At 44.9% G+C, this 19,944-nt stretch overlaps 1 protein-coding gene across 6 annotated transcripts in view; it reads left to right on the top strand.

Moving 5' to 3' along the window:
* Positions 1-19,944, top strand: part of GPD2 (glycerol-3-phosphate dehydrogenase 2) — a 288,808-nt gene that overhangs the window by 20,909 nt on the left and 247,955 nt on the right. For all 6 annotated transcript variants that reach the window (XR_016442086.1, XR_016442088.1, XR_016442087.1 and 3 more), the window contains one exon: positions 453-563. Coding sequence is in view for 3 of the 6 variants with exons in the window: in XM_090045692.1 (XP_089901818.1) it covers positions 462-563 (102 nt within the window). In the remaining 3 variants the exon portion in view is untranslated. The remainder of the gene's footprint in view (positions 1-452; positions 564-19,944) is intronic.

Below are 19,944 nucleotides of genomic sequence, written 5' to 3'. Positions count from 1 at the left end.
GTATCTTTTCAGGCTAGTGTCTTCTTGCAGAGGGCACTTGGTGACCAGCTTTGTGCTGGATCTTGTCTGGCAGTCATGGATGATTGAAAGTTTGAGTTGTGCTTACACTGCTGTGGTAAAAGTAGTTGCTTCTGTACACATACATGCTCATCTGTAGTTCACAAAGGTACTATGTAAGCAGATTTAAAGAGCATGAAATATTTTTCCTTTCTCCTCCCCCCCCCCGCCACTAATAACATACACTCTTCCAAGGGATTTTTGCTTTAATCTCTCTGTATGTTATTTTTGTACTTATTTGGGAATTGGTATGGTTGTAACATTAATATATTGTTATCCTAATGCTATCTGCCACAACATCACCTCCAGTTTAAATGAGTGTTCTGTTCTAGGCGGTCTGGATTTAAGCATGTTAGAACTGTGTATTAATCTCTCTCTCCCTCTCTCATTTGTAGAACTAAAAAATGGCGTTTCGAAAGGCAGTAAAAGGAACTGTTCTCATTGGAGGAGGTGCCATAGCAACAATTTTTGGCCTCTCTCAATTTTCTCAGTATAGAAACAAACACGTAAGTATTAATTATGATTTCTGATAAAACATGAAACTTAAAATCTGCTAAAGCATCTGTTAGGTTTATGCTTTGTTTGGAAATGAATGCCAAAGACTTCTTAGCTTGATTGGCTGGTACTAATTTAGAGAACTGCATTCATGATGTTTCAGTGGTCTAAGTCTCTGAACAGTGAGAAAATACTGAGAATTCTTGCAAATTTATTTTTAATACTATTTTTTTTAAAAGCACTATATACAATTGTTTTTGAAAATTTCCTGGGCTCATAATAAGTTGCGGTAGAAAGTGGCTTTGATCCTCACATGCAAATAATAAAATAGGCTAGTACTTTCAAACTTGAAACCCTAAAGTTAAGAAAGCAAGAGCTGAGGGACTCTGAATTTTCAGAGGTGCTTAATACTGTATATAAGGTATAGCTGTTACAGCCTTTGAAAATCAGGCCTTTTTAGCAAGAATGAAAAAAAATCCTATTAACTTTGGGTCTTAGATCACACTTAGAGTTGTGTGCTTAAGTGTGGACACCCACATTCAAAAACTTTTTTCACTGAACTGGTAGGTATTTGGTCAATTGCTTTTAAGCCAAGTAGGATACTTTGACAAAATAAAATCCTACAGTAGCAAAGGATGACAATTAGATTTAATGCTGGATAAAATAGTGACAGGAGTGGAAAAAACAAATCCAGTGGCTGTTGGATACCTTTTGTGTTTTAATTTAGTATGATATGAAATGGATGCACTTTCTCTCTCCTACAAGGAGAAGCAGAGCTTGAGGTTGAAGGGAGGAACCCATATGGGAGTAAGTGTGTGAGAACAGAGAGCATGTAGCATTGAGATCATGGACAGAACTGATGGTAACGTGCACATTTCACTTATGCTTTTTATATGTGTATGGTATGAACTATCTGGTACATTTATAAAGATTCCTGTCAAGGCAGAGCAGTTCCATATGCCTTTTAGCCCTATTTGATGTTGCAAGGCTGGCAGTTCCACTTTGCAAATAATCATAGAAAGTTAGGGCTGGAAGGTACCTCAGGAGTCCATCTAGTCCAACCCCCTGCTCAGAGCAGGACCATCCTCAACTAGCTCATCCCAGCCAAGGCTTTGTCTAGTCAGATTTTGAAAACCTCCAAAGATGGAGCTTCCACTACCTCTCTGGTAGCCTGTTCCACTGTTTTACTACCCTCCTAATGAGAAAATTCTTCCTAATATCTAACCTAAACTTCCCTTGTTGCACCTTGGAGACCATTGTTCCTTATTCTGTCATCTACCACCAACTGAGAACAGTCCAGCTCCATTCTCTTTCGAACCCCCCTTCAGATAGTTGAAGGCTGCTATTAAGTCCTCTCTGAGTCTTCTCTTCTCTAGACTAAATAAGCCCAATTGCCTCAACCTTTCCTCAAGTCATGTCCCCCAGTCCTCTCATCATTTTTGTTGCCCTCCACTGGACTCTCTGCAATTTGTCCACATCCTTTCTGTAGTGGGAGGCCCAAAACTGAACACAGTACTTCAGATGTGGCCTCACCAGTGCTGAATAGAGGGGAATAATCACTTCCCTTGAATTACTGGCAACACACCTACCAATGCAGCCCTGTATGCTGTCAGCCTGCTTGGCAACAAGAGCACACTGCTAGCTCATATTCAGCTTATTGTCCACTGTAACCCCCAGGTCCTTTCCTGCAGAGCTGTTACCCAGCTAGTCAGTCCCCAGGCTGCACTGCATGGGGTGGTTCTGTGTTAAGTGCAGGACTTTGCATTAGCCCATGAACCTCATGGGATTCCTTTTGGCCCAGTCCTTCAACTTGCCTAGGTCACTCTGAATACTAGCACTACCCTCCAACCTATCTATTACTCCCCCCAGCTTGGTGTCATCTGCAAACTTGCTGAGGGTGCACTCTGTACCATCTTCCAGTTTGTTGATGAAAACAGTGAATAAAACCGGTCCCAGGACTGACCCATGGGGCAGTCCACTTGACACAGGCTGCCAACCTAGACATCAAGCCATTGATTACTATTCTCTGAGCCTGCTGCTTCAGCCAGTTTTCTGTCCACCTTATGGTCCATTCATCCACCCCGTACTTCTTTAGCTTGCCTATCAGAATGCTGTGGGAGACGGTATCAAAAACTTAGTTAAATCAAAGTACACCACATCCACTGGTCTCTCTGCATCCACAGAGCCCGTCACCTTGTCATAGAAGGCAACCAGGTTGGTCAGGCATGATTTGCCCCGGTGAATCCTTGCTGACTGTTTCTAATCACCTTTTTGTCCTCCAAGTGCTTAGAAATGGGTTCCTTGGGGATCTTGTCCATGATTTTCCCAGGGATTGAGGTAAGGCTGACTGGTTTGGAGACCCTTTGAGTTAGAATCAGAGGGGATACAATGTAGTGAAGGGGATACAATGGTAGGAGTCTACTACAGACCTCCAAACCAGGAACAAGTGCTTGACCAAGAATTTGCCAGGGAACTGGCTGAGGCTGCATGCTCTCGGTGCATGGTTGTCATGGGAGACTTCAACTACCCAGACGCCTCATGGGGAGAGGACTCGGTCAAATCCAATCTGTCACAAGGCTTCCTTACATGCATGGAGAGCTCTGCCTGTCCCAAGAAGTTTATGGGCTGACGAGAGGCAAGGCGCTGCTGGACCTAGTACTGGCCAAAGGGGATGATCTAATCAGTGACCTAAGAATTAAAGGGAAGCTGGGTGACAGTGACCATGAGTTGTTCACTTTCACTATCCATTGCACAGCTGGCAAGTCAGCCAGCAATGCAGTAGTCCTTGACTTTAGGAAAGCTGACTTTTAAAAGCTCAGGAGGCTTGTTCTTGAGGCCCTAAGAGGCCATTATTTCACAGGGAGGGGAGTTCATGATGGAAGTGATCCTAGAAGCCCAGGGGGAGTCCATCCACACCCATAGGAAAGGTGATAAAAGGGCTCAACAACTCCCTTGGCTGGATAGGCAACTCCTGGACCTCCAATGTTTAAAAAGAGAGGAGTGTAATGGGTGGAAGACAGGAAACACTGCTAAGGAGGAATATACTACGCTGTTCCGCAGCAGCAGGGAGCGAACTAGAAAAGCCGAGGCTGCAACTGAACTCCATCTGGCTACACGAATCAAGGACAATAAAAAGTCCTTCTTCAGGTATTTGGGGAATCGAAAGAAAAACAAGGGCAACATTGGACCCCTGCTAAACCAGCTGGGGCAGCTGACTATTAGCACCCAGAGAAAAGCCAGTTTTCTTAATGATTACCTTGGGTTGGTTTTTTATCAGCCCAAAGGGATCACCCTGCCAAACATGATATGGGATGACCAGGGTGAAGATTAATATATGCCCACTGTTGGTGTGGATCTTGTGAGGGAGCATGCTGGGAGGCTGGACCCTCATAAATCAGCTGGCCCAGATAGGTTACACCCAAGAGTGGTAAAAGACATCATAGCACAGCCACTGGTGAGGGTATTTGAGATATTTCAGGCGAAGTACCTGAAGATTGGAAGAGGGCCAATGTGGTGCCCATCTTTAAGAAAGGGAGAAAATAAAGAAGACCCAGGAAACTACAGGCCAATCAGTTTGACCTCAATCCCTAGGAAGATTTTAGAAAAAAATGATCAAAGAAACCATTCTTGACAGGCTAACAGAAGGCAACATTGTGAGGGGTAGGCAGCATGGGTTTGTTGAGGGTAGGTCTTGCTTGACCAATCTTGTTTCCTTCTATGACCAGGTGATATATCACCTGGACAAAAGGAAAGAGGTTGATGTCATATATTTGGATTTTAAAAAATCCTTTGACCTGGTGTCCCATGATGTCCTCATTGAAAAGTAGGGCAACTGTGGGCCTTGACTACTCCACAGTCCAGTGACTGGGGAAGTAGCTCCAAGGTCAGACCCAGAGAGTGGTAGTTGTGCCATGCTGATTCAGTTCCATCTTGGCAACTAGTGGTGTCCCAAGGCTCCGTTCTCGGACCTGTATTCTTAAATGTCATCTTAAACAATTTGGACAGTGTTGTCAAAAGTGGATTGGCCAAGTTTGCTGATGACACCAAACTTTGGGGAAGAGTGTTCACACTTGAGGACAGGCTGGTGATCCAGGCCAACCTCAATAGGTTTGCAAGGTGGGTGGATGAAAACCTGATGGCATTCAGTACGGAGAAATGTAAGGTGTTCCACCTCAGGAATAAAAACCCGCTTTACACTTATAGGTTCAGCAATGTTACACTTGCTAGCACTTTGACCGAAAGAGACTTGGGGGTCATGATTGACCTAAAAATGAATATGAGTCACCAATGTGATACTGCAGCTGCCAAAGTGAACAAAACTCTGGCTTGCATCTACTATGCATCTCAAGCAAGACCCAGGATGTCATCCTCCCAGTGTACTGGGCTTTGATGAGGCAGCAGCTGGAGTACTGCATCCAGTTTTGGGCTCCACAATTTAGGAAGGATGTAGAACAGCTTGAAAGAGTCTGGAGGAGAGCCACGTGCATGATCAGAGGGCAAGAGAACAGGCCTTATGAAGAGAGGCTGCGAGCTATCTTCAGCCTGGAGAAGCACAGTCTCGGGGTGACTTGGTGGTAGTCTATAAGTACATAAAGGGTGTGCATTAGCATCTGGGGGAACACCTGTTCAACAGAGCACCCAGGGGATGACAAGGTCCAGTGGTCACAAACTCTTGCAAAACCATTTTAGGTTGGACGTAAGGAAAAACTTGCTTACTGTCTGAGTCCCCAGTGTCTGGAATAGACTCCCCCCAGAGATGGTGCAAGCACCTACTCTAGACACATTCAAGAAACATTTGGACATTTATCTTGCTTGGATCCTTTGACCCTAGCTGACTTCCTGCCCCTTGGGCAGGGGGCTGGACCTGATGATTTCATGAGGTTCCTTCCAGTCCTAGCATCTATGAAATATGTGAGCCTATGGTCTGTAGTTCCCTGGATCCGCCTTCATCCATTTCTGAAATAAGTGTACTATGTTTGCCCTTTTCCAATCATCCAGGAACTCTCCTGATTGTCATGAGTTGTCAAGGATATTGACCAATGGCTCTGTGATCACATCAGCCAACTCCCTCAGCAGCCTTAGGTGCATCCCATCTGGCTCTGTGGACTTGTACACATCCAGCTTGTCTAAGTAGTACCTAACCTGTTCTTTGACCATTGAGGGCTGCTGACCTCCTCCCCAAACAGTGCTGCCCGATGCAGTACTCTGGGAGCTGATCTTGCCTGTGAAGATGGAGGCAAAAAGCTAATTGAACACTTCAGACTTTTCTGCATCCTCTGTCACAAGCTTGCCTCCCTCATTCAATAAGGGACCCACACTTTCCCTGATGCTCCTCTTGCTACCAATATATTTGTAGAAACCCGTCTTCTTACCTTTCACATCCCTTGCTAGCTTCAACTCCAATTGCACTTCGACTTTCTTTACTTCATCCCTGCATTTTAAGTGAAATTAAGTGAAATTTCGGTTGACCTTTTATTTCAGCTTGTGACGAGGGAGCTTACTTATGGCTGGTCACTGTACCGGCCAGCCCTCCATCTAAGGCAGTCGGCCCCATCTCACCTGCCGTGACTTGCTGGGAACCACCTGTTGTTATAAGTGGGAAGCTGCCAGTTTTAAGACCCTGATGCCAAGTGGTTTATACATGACTCCAGCCTTCCCTTATGTGACCCATGCCTTGCAGATGTTATCCTGGAGTTGCTCTTTACTCTGGCTCATGGCTGGGTCAAACTCAGCCGCATGCATTCATCCTTTCACACCATCCCACTGGACCTCATTCATACTGCGCCCCTCTCACTGGGGCCTCTTGCACTCGGCCCTCTCTCACTGGGCCTCTTATGTGCTGCCCCTCTCTGGGCCTCACCCAACCTGCCCTGCTCCCTTGAGCGACTGTGCAGGCCATCAGGCTTGCCTACTCGCAGCCCTTGACTGGCCCTGGCACAGCCTTTGGGGTGTCTCCCATGACCCTCATCTGCATGGTGACCAGGCAATTCACTAGGCCCTGGACTGATCTCTGACCCCAGTCCCTCTCCCTGTAACTCATTACTCTCGTCCTTCACATTAGGGCCTCGGGGTTTTATACCTCACTAGGCTCAAGTGCCTCTCTCTGGTCATGCCTGGCCCCACTACATACTATTCCCTCTACGCTAGGGCTCAGGGTCTTATATCCCCTGGGCTCAGGTGCCCCCCAGTAGGTGTGCCTGGCCCCACCATTTGCTTTTGGCCCACTAGGTAGTGGGAGCTGCAGGTTTAAGGCATCCCTACCTGCTTTTCACTGGGGAAGTAACTGGCTTGGCATTTCTGGGGAACTGTCCTACCACAGACAGTCCCACCAGACCACCTTTCTCTGGCAGAGTGCAGTTTCAAGTCACACCCAGGACCAAGAGCCTCCTACCACCCCCATAGCCCCTCCCCTTACTTCCAAGGTGTTCTGAGCAGCAGCTTAGCCAGTTGTTGTTGCACCCGGGATGCCATCAGCAGACTTCTGGCTCTGCCCTGAGGGTCTGTGCCAAAAAGGGAGGCTATTCCCCACCCCCTCCAGTCCCGGGGCCCTCCTGCGGTCATGTGACTGGCTCATTATTCTAGCTCACACCTGGCAGCTGCCCTAATGGCTGTTCTAGCTCTTAACGTGACAAGCACCCAAAGGTGCTGTGTCATACTGTCTCATTTTTTTAGTTGGCATTACTGTTTCTTCCTTTTACTTATAAACAGTCAAATGAATACAAGTCACATTATTGTCAGGTGGTAATAGCTATTCAAGATGTAATAGATTAATTATGCATAGGCAAAAATAACGTGATTTCCAAGATTTGGAGAATTTTGCTCTTTTTCCATCAGTACTGGAAAATAGCACAAAACATACTTTCTGTGTTGAATTAAAAACTTCCTTTAGAGGGGGTGACCCTCAAGCATGTCAGAATACCTTAAATAACCAACTTAGAGCACACCAGGTGGGATATAACTGAAGGGATGAGCTTGCAGAAAGACACCCCATTTACAATGATGTCTACACTGTAGGAATGTCCTCCAGCAAACATGTCCTCTGTTTTACTAAAACCTGCCAGTCAGATATCTGTTACAGCAAAGGATCTTGCAGTGTCCAAGTGCCAGGAAATGTGGCTGCCCCATGACACACAGCAATTGGCTGCAAGATGTAGGAAGTCTGTTGCTTATTCAAAACTTTATCACACAGTAAATATTAGTAAACTATGATGTGTGCAGAGACATTTCACGTATCTATAATCATCATCTCATTTACTCTGTGGCAAGCTTCTCTTCAGAGCTTCATAATAATCGTATTGCAGCCAACTGAAATTTCTGCTGCAGCCAAAATCAACTTTAACATTAATAGTTTGAGATAAATAATAATGCAATTGGTACAACAGTTCTAGTAATTTTGATATTAAATTTGTTTACTTTTTCTATTTAGAGTTTTTTTGTTTTGATGTTTGTATTGGCAGCACATGACTGCACCATATAAATTATCAGGGGAAAGCTGGAGGTTTTGGATTTCTTGGCACTTGGAGATGTGAGAAGCAATTTGAAATTGTTGCGTAAGCACTTTATCTCCATGTTTCTACTAAAATGTTTAGTAGTGAACAATATTGTCAAGTTAATTGCCATTGTTAGGTTTCAGAGTCCACATGTCAATGAAATGAATGGGGCTGTTGGCATAATTCAACTATTTTTACAGACTCTGTAGCTTACAAAAAGAAGTACTGCTTTGGTTCATACGCTGTTCATGTTTTCATGTTTTTTCACATGCAGATAAACAGCTGAGATTCTAGAACACAATTCTGCAGTAAGAATGTAGAAGGGATAATTTTAGGAAATGCTATAGCTATAAAATCAGGGAATGTTTAAGAGGAGTGATTGATTTTTAAATTATACCACAAATTGCCTTTCTTAAATAGTGGCTGTTTATTTGGCCATGCTGATTTCTGTGGCCAAAAGATGAAATTGTCTTAACTCTTAAACTGTTTTGGTGAGCCTGGAGTTGCTCTGTAGTAATGTATGAATCTTTGGAATATTTACTGTATGCCTGTATTGGTTTAGTTTAATTGCACGCTGGTAAGGAAACAAGCAGGAAGCGCATGGTAACTCAAGATAAATGCATACACATACTGGACAATGGGGGAACTACTGACTCTGAGGATGTGGCTTTGTCTTTTGTGGAGTGTAACTTATTTGCCTTGGGAGAAGTAGTTCTCCAAGGGTCCACACCCTTCCTGATTTTTATATTAGCTGATTTTTTCTCAGCCGTCCTTCAGATTGAACAGTCCTAGCCTTTTTGGTCACTCCTGGTCCTTTATCATCTTGGTTACCCTTCTCAGCCTAAAGTATGTTGGAATAGCAGAACCCAGTGCCCTAGACTGAGAAGGACAAAGGAACTTGGGCTGAATAAAAAGAGTCTCTAGAGCTGGAAAAGGTGTAGTGAGCTCTTTAGACAGGTGAATTGAAGAAGCTAAACCTGCTTGAGCTACCATTGGGATTTTTTAACCATATAGGTAGGGAAGAAACATGTGGAGACTTTAAAAATTTCTCTCTTAGGTTATTTCCTTAACATTAAACAGCATTTTGATTTAAGAAAGCTGTTGTGTCACTGCCATGACTGGGGGCCACGATTTTCAAGGGGATAAACCACGTATGCTGAGCCCAGTTGTACCAGCTGGATATGCACAGCCTATGAACAGGGTACTGCATGCAGGAGTCTGGTCTAAGAGCAGTAGAATCATGTGACTATCCTGGGAGGAGTAAAGGTATGAGCCCTGACAGTGGAAGGACCAAAATGAGAGTTCAGAGAGATGATGGGATTGCAGATAGTTCTGTAACCTTGGTACCAATAGCCAGAAATAGAAACACAGGTAGTTTTATGGTATTTCTTTAAAGTTGCTGACAGGATTTCTCTTCCTTTCTTACCCTGTAAGATGTTGCCTGCTCACACATTTTATTTATTTTATTAATACTTTTTAACCTAATCACAAAATACCTTCCTTGTGATATCTGCCATCTTGCTCAACATAAAATTCTTGATCTGGGAACCTGGCCTAAAGTACAGCCTAGCCTAGACCGACGAGTGAAACATATACACAGGTAAGTGACAGGGGCCAGGGTAATGCTGTCATTAGGGGGCCAGTACACACATCCACAGGAGGCCTCAGATGCCTCTACACAAACGCCTATAGTATGGGAAACAAGCAGGAGGAACTCACCCTCCTGCTAGCTGACACCAACCCAGACATAGTGGGGATCACTGAAACATGGTGGGACTCAACACATGACTGGGTGGTGAATATCAAGGGCTATAGGCTGTACAGGAGGGTCAGGATAAAAAGGAAAGGTGGGGACGTGGCACTCTACATTAAGGAGGAATACCCACCCTCATCAATTAACAAAGAATCGGAGAAAGGGCACTCTGAAGTGCTTTGGGTTAGAATACAAGGCAGTCGAGGGGAAAGAGACTTAACAGTGGGGGTCTAGTACAGACCTCCTAACCAAGGGGAAGAGCTCAACCAGGAATTCTTAGGTCAGCTCACGGAGGTAGTGAAGTCTAAGGATGTGGTAGTCATGTGGGACCTGAACTTCCTGGACATCTGCTGGGAAGAGCAGTCAGCAAGAACTGACTGCTTGCATAGATTCTTAGCCAGAATGCAGGACCTCCATCTAACCCAGGAGGTGTACAGCCCCACCGGGGAGACGCCTTGTTGGACCTGCTGCTGGCCATGGGAGATGACCTGTTGAGGGGGCTGCGGGTGCTCGACCACCTGGGCAACAGTGATCATCACCTGCTAGAATTCACCATCTAGCGCAAGGTGGCAAAGGCCTGCAGCAAGGCAGCAGCCCTAGATTTCAGGAGGGCAAACTTCAATGAACTAAGGAGAATAGTCAGGGAAGCACTGAGGTCCCAGAGGGGAGGGGAGCCAGGTGTCCAAGGAGAGTGGTCGCTCCTTAAGGAGACGATCCTCCAAGCCCAAAGGGAGGTAATCCCAATGAGGATCAAAGGGAGCAGGAGGGCACACAAGCCCCCATGGCTCACCAAAGCATCTGGGAATGTCTCCTAGCTAAAAGGGAGGTGTACACCCAATGGAAAGGAGGGGACATCACCAGGGATGACTATACTGCAGTTGCTCAGGGATGTAGGGGGGCAGTCAGGAAGGCCATGGCAGAGATGGAACTGGGACTAGCTGCCCTGATTAAGGACAATAAGAAATCCTTCTTTAAATACATGGGGGGTAAAAAGAAGGTTCCGGGTAATGTGGGGCCCCTGCAGGATACGTTAGGAAATTTGGTCGTCACACCAGACAACAAAGCCAACATGTTTAACGATTTCTTTGCCTCCATCTTCCTAAGCAGGGACTGGAACAGTCACCGCCCCCCCCCCCCGGTTGGGCCCCCTTCAGGCCCCAGGGGAGGTGCACCTAAGCCAAGGGTTAGTGAGGAACTAGTTAGGGAGCTTCTGGAGGGACAGGACGTATTCAAGTCAGCTGGTCCAGATGATCTCCACCCTAGGGTACTAAAGGAATTGGCTGAGGTCATTGCAGGACCCCTGGCATGGCTTTACAAGCACTTGTGGTGCTCTGGTATGGAGCCAGAGGACTGGAAGAGGGCCAACATGGTTCTCATCTTCAAAAAAGGGTAAGAAGGAAGGACCTGGGAAACTATAGGCCAGTTAGTCTTACCTTGATCCTAGGCAAGCTGTTCGAGAAAATTATTCTGGCACACATCCACGAGAGGCCAGCAGGGATTTCATGCTTAGGGGCAACCAACACAGGTTCATCAGTGGCAGGTCCTGTCAGACCAGCCTGGTGGCCTTCTATGATCAGATTACCAAATCATTAGTTGCAGGGGCAGCAGTGGACATGGTCTTCCTGGACTTCCGGAAGGCCTTCGAAACTGTCTCTCATTAAGAAACTGGGGGGCTGTGGTGTCGACACCCACACAGTCAATTGGGTCGCCAACTGGCTGGAGGGCTGCACCCAGAGGGTGGTGGTAGATGGGTCCTTCTCAGCCTGGAAGGACGTGGGCTGTGGGGTTCCGCAGGGCTCGGTCCTCGGGCCCGCACTGTTCAACATCTTCATCAGCGACTTGGACGAGGGGGTAAAAAGCACCCTGTTCAAATTTGCCAATGACACTAAGATGTGGGGGGATGTGGGCACGCTAGAAGGGAGGAATAGGCTCCAATCGGACCTAGACAGATTACAGGGGTGAGTGGATGAGAATAGGATGGGATTCAACACCAACAAGTGCAAAGTGATGCACCTGAGGAGGAACAACAAGCACCATACCTACAGGCTGGGGAACTCCTTGTCAGTACAGAGGCGGAAAAGGATCTGGGGGTCATCATTGACTCCAAGGTGAACATGGGCCGGCAGTGTGGGGAGGCAGTAAGGAAGGCCAACCGTACCTTGTCATGCATCCACAGATGCATCTCGAGCAGGTCCAAAGAGGTAATCCTCTCCCTCTCTGCAGCACTGGTAAGGCCGCAGTTGGAGTACTGCATCCAGTTCTGGGCGCCACACTTCAAGAGGGATGTGGACAGCATGGAGAGGGTTCAGAGGAGGGCCATTCGCATGATCGGGGGCAGCAGGACAGGCCCTACAAGGAGAGGCTACGGGACTTGAACCTGTTCAGCCTCCACAAGAGAAGGCTGAGGGGGATCTAGTGGCCTGTTACAAACTAGTCAGGGGAGATAAGCAGGCACTGGGGAAATCTCTGTTCTCCCGAGCATTGCCCGGAGTGACCAGGAATAATAGTCACAAGCTGGCAGAGGGTAGATTTAGGCTAGATATCAGGAGGCGCTACTTCACAGTCAGGGCGGCTAGAATCTGGAACCAACTTCCAAGAGAAGTGATGCTGGCTCCTACCCTGGGGGTCTTTAAGAGGAGATTAGATGAACACCTTGTTTGACCCCAGTAATCTTTCTTGCCATGGGAGGGGTTCGGACTAGATGATCTACTCAGGTTCCTTCTGACCCTAGAAACTATGAAACCTTGAGTTAGAGAGCCTTGTCCAAGAGAGGCTTTGTCCAAGTTATAATATCCTTTCTTCCCCCTCTTGTGTGGAAGGAGATATTGTACCTTGATGGTGACTGTGTATTGCAAGTCAGGACAAACATATCTGGAGAGCGCTAACCTCTCGTAAGCGTCTTATTAAAACAAAGCAAGCAAACAAAGAAAAATAAAACGATCTCCAAATACAGTTACTTTTTTTATATAATTTTTAAAATGATGACCAGGGGTTTGATACTAAATCTTCAGAGAAATTAACACAGGTCAAATTATGATCAGAAATTCTTGTTTTAGGATTACTGGATCACTTGTAATGCTGAAATTTAATTCAGGCTGCCAAACTAACTTTGTTCTCCCTGGGCATGTCTACACCTGCTGTTAATGTGATGCAGTAAACTCTGGTGCACAATGTACCAGAGTGTATTTCTCCCAGATGCCACATTGAGCTAAATCAGAGTAGCCCCGGTTGGCAGGAGGCCTGGGGAGTTGGTCTGGCAGCCAGGGCTGCTCTGACCTAGTTCAATGGGCTGTGGATGGGCTGGCTGGGACACAAGGGTGGTCCAGTGCAGAGATAGTAAGCAGGCAGTTCCCGCGCTGAAGCACCCTTGTGCTCAAGCCAGCCCTGTCAGTGTCTACATGTGTATTGAATCTACAAGTACTATCCCGCGACAGAGTAAATTTGTTTACTTCGGCCTAATAGTATCGCATGTGTAAATGCTGATGTTTTACTGCAGACCTAATTAGCCAGCTCTGCAGTAAATATCTTGTGTAGGTGTGCCCACTGAATGTAATCAAAACGATTCATAAAACTCTTGCCTGATAGATTGTAGATACAAAGAGCAAGTGCTTATTTCAATAAGCACTCTTGTTCACTGCCAAACTAATCATGTTATTACAGATGTAATCTCTGTATGCCATTTTTTTTTTAGTCTCATGTTTAATTGACAGCAAGATGAAACCTACCTATATATTAGTTGCAAGCATGCCAATCACTGCGCTGTCGGTGCACCAGACTGGTATGTGCTCAGAACTCTGGTCTACACTTAGCCAATGGACCTTTTCTTTCAGCTGGTTAGAGATTGCAAAACAGGGACAGCTGTATGCATTGATTCTCTCCCTTGAGCCATGAGTTTTTCTTCTTACTTTACTTCATGTCCTCCCAAAATTCAGTTGAGCATGCTGATGGGTCTCTTTTCCTGATGGATGTGGATTACCTTGGAGAAACTTGATTACCTTGTTTACTAGATAGAATTAATTTCATGAATGGGGGTTTCTTTTTAAATGTGTTTTTAAAAGCTTGCTTGTACAGGATAAATTATAAGCACAAATAACTGGGGAATTTTTAGCTCAGCTTTGGGTGGCAAGTTGATCTGCCTTTGATTAGTTTTGTACCAATTGCTATTATTTGGCTGTTGCATGATGATCCTAAGAGAATCAGTGAGGGAACTAAAATATTTTTGGTATTCATACAGCATTAAGAAGTATACCAACTGCCTCATAATTAAGAACAGTATAACATATTGTAACCTATAATTATAAGATTGTAAACCATCTCTGGAAAGCCAAAGAATAACAGCTCAATTGGAGCATGGATTGCAATTACCTTGTACCATGCTTCTACTCCAAGTGTAAACTTCCCATGATTTTTCTTCCCAGCCTTCTGAGTTGTAGATTGGGATGGGACAGGGGTAGAATTAGTAGTACTGGGATCACAGCTATAGAATTTTTCCCTGAACAGAATACGTTTCAGTGGACATTAGAATATTAGAGAGAAATGGAACTTGTATCTACCATTTAGTTGAAGTGTATCTAAATTGGGCATCCTCACTCCATACTCTGCCTTCAGTTTTTTTAAACACCGGTTTTAGAAACTGAAGCTCTGCAGCCATTTGCACACCATTAATTTTTGGTGCCATTGATAGTTATGCAGTATTCAGGCAGTGAATTCTCCTTATGTGCAAAGACAGAATACAATAGCACTGGATCAGAAGAGGAAACCAAAGCCTGAAATTTGTCTATTCCAAAGATACATTGTCCATTATGAAAGTGGATGTTAGATCTGTTCAGATGGCAGTATTAATATCACAGGTGAGATTGTTTGTTTTTTATCTAAAATAAACTGATCTTGGTTTGTACAGCAGTTGACAAGTTAAAGAAAACTAAAGCCAGGAACAGCAGCATGAAAAAGCATAGCTGAGTAGTCAAAATTTTTTTAAAATTCCCTTTAACTTTTTTTTTTACTTGTAAGTGAGTCATACAGCATTTACTTGAATCTAAGACAAGGTTTTCATTCCAGTCAACATGGGGGGCAGGGCAGAGGCCCTTGTTTTGGATTCAAGTACAAGGTAGAGAGGCAGGTGGCAGGGTTGAGGTCAAGCCCCTTGCATAGTGCTCGGGATGTGTGTTGCCCGCAGTACTCATTTGGGCTGGGTTCACTGTTTGCTGGGACCGGTCCCAGGCTGTGCCTCCCACACTATTTGCTTCTGGTTCTGGGCTGTGCCACTCAGGCCTCAGTGGGTGGCATGGTCAGCACAACCCTGGACATGTCTCCAGTGGGTGGTGCGGCTGGCACAGCCCTGGACCCTGCTCTACCATGTGACTCAGCCTAGAACTGGTCCCAGCAAGGCAGCTTACCAGGGTTCATTCCTGGGCTGCACTGCTGCCATGGGTGCATCAGGCTTGTGAGTTGCAGCAGGATGTGAGAAGGTGGTCAGTGGACCTGATCCAGCCTGTGGACTGGCTTGCAGGGCCATGTGAGTTTGACATCCCTGCTTTAATTCCTCCATTGATTGAATCAATACATAAGAGAATGAAGTAGTTGCTGCTGTAGTAAGTAATTTTCATGAAACTTTATTTATCATACTCACAATAATACTGCATAAGATTGCAACCTGGTTGCTAATTGCTTGTGGTCTTTAAATATGCACTTCTTTTAGAAATGGACAGTAATTATTAGGTTTTGTTTTCTGCTGCATAAGTGGTGACAAATGTGTACAACTGTATTAAAAACAATGCAATTTTTTTACTGGCTTACATGCCAGGAAAAGAACAATTCAGTCCTTTTCAGTGGAAGCTATATATAGCTCACAGGAGTTGAAAATTTGGTATCTGTGTCTAGCTAAGCTAGTCATTAGTTTACCTCGGATGTAAAACAAAGCCTGTTGTTGTTTTGCCATTTAGCCAGAGGGGTCTGTCACAGGGAACCAAAGGGCAAACTATGATTTGCTTATTAAAGGGATATTGTAGAAGTTTAACAGTTGAGAATATTGGTGTATCTTAATTGTCCTTTAGAACACCAAAAACAAATCTTTTGTTTTTTCTCATGGTTTTTTAGGGAAACCCTGTTTTGAGGCCTTATCTGTTTTGAGGGTTACTGTGCTTCAGAGCATGTCATGCTGCCTTGGGCTCCTACATGGGAAGAACTGTGCAGATGTGGCTATACTGCTTCACATTTCCCTGCTAGGCAGTTCATTTACAGTCCTGATTAGTCATTTCAGGACATTTTGTGGATGCATGTTTGGATGTTGCTGACCTAGTCTAAATGGTGAAATTATCTTGTTTTATAGTTTTATAATTTAGAGATCACTGAGGAGAGATAGATGCAGCACAACTCAGCAAGTGAGAAGGGATGGACAAGCCACTAACTGACAGCCATGCACAGTTTATCTGGGTTGGTAGGGAAAGAGGGTATTGTTAGAGAGGGTAAAGATGCATTTCATAGTTACATAGTTTCTAGGGTCAGAAGGGACCCGAGTAGATCATCTAGTCTGACCCCCTGCCATGGCAGGAAAGAGTACTGGGGTCAAACGACCCCAGCAAGGTGTACATCTAGCCTCCTCTTAAAGACCCCGAGGGTAGGAGCCAGCACCACTTCTCTTGGAAGTTGGTTCCAGATCCTAGCCACCCTGACTGTGAAGTAGCGCCTCCTGATATCTAACCTAAATCTACTCTCTACCAGTTTGTGACGTTATTCCTGGTCACTCCTGGCAGTGCTCGGGGGAACAGTGACTCCCCCAATGCCTGCTGGTCCCCCCTGACTAGTTTGTAACTGGCCACTTAGCTTTCTCTTGTGGAGGCTGAACAGGTTCAGGTACCGTAGCCTCCCCTCATAAGCCCTTCCGTGCTGCCTCCTGAAGTGTGGCACCCAGAACTGGACGCAGTACTCCAGCTGTGGCCTGACCAGTGTCGCATAGAGGGGGAGTATCACCTCCTGTGGATGCATGACAAGGTGTGGTTGGCCTTCCTGACTACATCCCAACACTGCTGGCTCATGTTCATCTTGCCATCAATGATGACTCCAAGATCCTTTTCTGCTTCTGTACTGATGAGAAGGGAGTTCCCCAGCCTGTAGGTATGGTGTCGGTTGTTCCTCCCTAGGCGCATCACTTTGCACTTGTCAGTGTTGAATCCCATCCTATTCTCATCTGCCCACCCTTGTAACCTGTCTAGGTCCGATTGTAGCCTATTCCTCTCTTCTAGCATGCCCGTATCCCCCCACATCTTAGTGTCATTGGCAAATTTGAACAGGGTGCTTTTTACCCCCTTGTCCAAGTCGCTGATGAAGATGTTGAACGGTGTGGGCCCAAGGACCGAGCCCTGCAGAACCCCACTGCCCACATCCCTCCAGGCCAAAAATGACCCATCTACCACCACTCTCTGGGTATATTTGATCAGCTAGACTGCACTCCATTGTAAAAAATTTTGTACTGTCTGTTTAATTCAGTATGTTGGGCAGTGGTTTTAGGAGCTCAACCATTTCCCATGTAAAAAATATACATAAAATGTTGTGGGAACTCTTCTGATGCTCAGCCTAAGTTTCCCTCTTCTTCACCTTAGTCCATTTAATTTTTTGCTGCACCTACTTTGATTTACCTTACTTGGTTCGCAACACAAGGCAATGACTATCTGAAGCATGTGGCTTTTGACCATTCATGCCCCTTGCTTGTGTTTATAGCCATATTGGGGGAATTACTGATATGTTCTTGATATTCAGTGATGGCAAGTGATGAACTAAGGCCAGGGATAGGGAGATGAAAAGTATTTATAAACCTTATGTCTTCCCTATTTTTTCGGTTGACAGAAGCCAAACATGCCCTCAGTATAAGTTAGAACAGTTATAGGGCTGTTTTATGTTTAAAGTCCCTGGAATTCTCTTCTAATGACCATTCTCTGGGCCCCGGATTTGTTCTCAAGGCAGAAGAGGCAGAACAGGTGGTATAATGTTGGCTTTGCACCTCTAAGAAGTATATGGGGTAAAGGGTTCTTGCGTAGGCTCACATACTCATCAGAGTCTTAAAGTCGTATGTAGATATTGAACATGAAAGGAGATTATGTCCTGTTTTAGTGGACTGATTCCCTTTATGCTGCTGCAATGTGTATATGCTTTACCGGTTGTTTGCCATCACTTCACTAGATGATCATTCATATGAATAGAAGTTTAATGAAGTATCAGGTTCAGCATGTGCAGCTAAAGATAGGAGTAAATTTCCCAGAAGTCCTTTGTGTGTTCTTCGGCACTGAATCAGCAGAAGTTATTCCTGTCTGCATTCTAACGCTTCATTTGGTAAAGAAATAAGCACTACTGCATAGACTTTTCCCTCCTCTTGTAAAGCCTGCAGAATAGTTTATGTTGTCCTCTTGTTATTTAAAGGACTTGATTCAGTATGTAGTAAAGTAGGTTTTCTTTTTTAAAACTTAGAAAATTGTCCAGAATTTTTTTAACTTAACTGTGCATAGGCACACAACACTCTGTGCCAGCATTGGGTAGATGGGTCAGGAGTAATGTAAAGAGACTTAAAAGCAGCTGGGGAAGATTTCTTCAGAGAAGGGACTCTGGAAGATGGCTGGAAGGCTGCTTAAAGAAGACCTCATTGAAAGTCATAGCGTGTAGTGGGTAAAATAGTTGAAAACTTTGCTGTCTTTCCCCTAAGCTGTAAGTCCTGTGCTGCACCTTTTAGAGACATAGCACAAAACTTCTCTAAATCTGCAAGTGACTTATCGTTGTGTGCGTCTTTTGCACTGCAACACCTACATGAGGAAAGGAAGTAGCATTTTGATGTTACATGATGAAATGGAGGCACTGTAGGGACCAGCATTTTTATAAGTAGCCATGAATTTAGGTACTTAACTTGATACTGAGGGTACATCTAAACTTCAGGGTAGAGTTGCCTGCGCTGCCCTTTCTGTAAGTTAGCTCAAGTACCCACACTGGTTGAACCAAGGCTATTTTACTGAGATAAAAAGTGATCAAGCAGAATGACTGCAGTGTAGATGCACCCTTGGGCTGCTTGCAGATGTAAAAAGGAAAAAAATCCCATGCTTTACCAGAAGCAGCTTGTTATTTGGGCTTGGCTCTGCTGTGTCTGCATAGATTAGGCACTTCAGCAGGGCTTTTTTGGTGCTTTTATCTAATGGCTGACTCAATCAGCTATTAGATAAAAGTGCCAAAAAGCTCCTCTAAAATGCCTGATCTATACAGATGCTGCAAAACCGAGTTGAACTAATGTGCTGCCTCTTCTGGGCATGTGCTGGCCTTGGTGCGGGAGCGTGCCAAGTTTAAAGTAAAACGCCATTTGTTCATGTCTGCACGCAGCCTCAATTATCTGATCTTTCACAAATATGTTGATTGCAGATACTTAGCACCTCTGAAAAGCACTCTTTAGTTTAGGCACTCAAAAGTAATGGATACTTTTTGTGAACAAGTCATTTGCAGTCAACATTTTCAGATCCTAGATCCGTTTGAGAGTTGGGAGTAGAATAGACCTGATCTAGCTCACGGTTAAGTATGTTAACCACAGAACTATCCTCTTATACCTTCAAGTGCCCAGATGTGCTACTGGTAATTACTTGCCCAAACTCTGATTAGGCAGTTTGTCTAGCAGATCCACTTACTTCAGAACAAGTTGTTAATTCTGTTTATGGAAAAGATTGTTAGCCCCCTCAGACCTTGCAAACAATAGTTTGGAAAGTGGTCCAGTATCCAATTATGTGCATCATTAAAAGGTGAAGGTGAATGACAAAATGTGTGAGGAAGACAGGGCTGGAGTGGACAGTAGAGCAAGCACAAATTCTTCTGCAGCTTTGCATTTTAATTAACTATCTTAATAATTGTGATACCTGGCTACAGCCCACTGTACATAAAGTAATTAGCATAGGTGGATTAGAACCCATAATGATGGCACTCGTAATGTGGATTATGTAGTAGGATTTCAGGATTCCCATACTTACCAGAGCTTTCAGAAATCTGTTCAAACCTTTTACCCTGCCAGTAAAGGGTTTAGGACCTGGCCAAAGCTCTTGTGCTTAATTTACTAAGCAACTATGTCTTTTTCATTTGGATCACTAAACTGAGAGCTTTGGCCAGGTCCTCGTTGCAAGTGCGTCTGTT

The sequence above is a fragment of the Crocodylus siamensis genome, chromosome 4 (genome assembly GCF_052110815.1).
Source record: "Crocodylus siamensis isolate JL-2025a chromosome 4, ASM5211081v1, whole genome shotgun sequence".
In the NCBI taxonomy this organism is placed as follows: Eukaryota; Metazoa; Chordata; order Crocodylia; family Crocodylidae; genus Crocodylus; species Crocodylus siamensis.
Note: the sequence above shows the minus strand (reverse complement) of the source record. Positions and strands in the feature narration are given on the sequence as shown.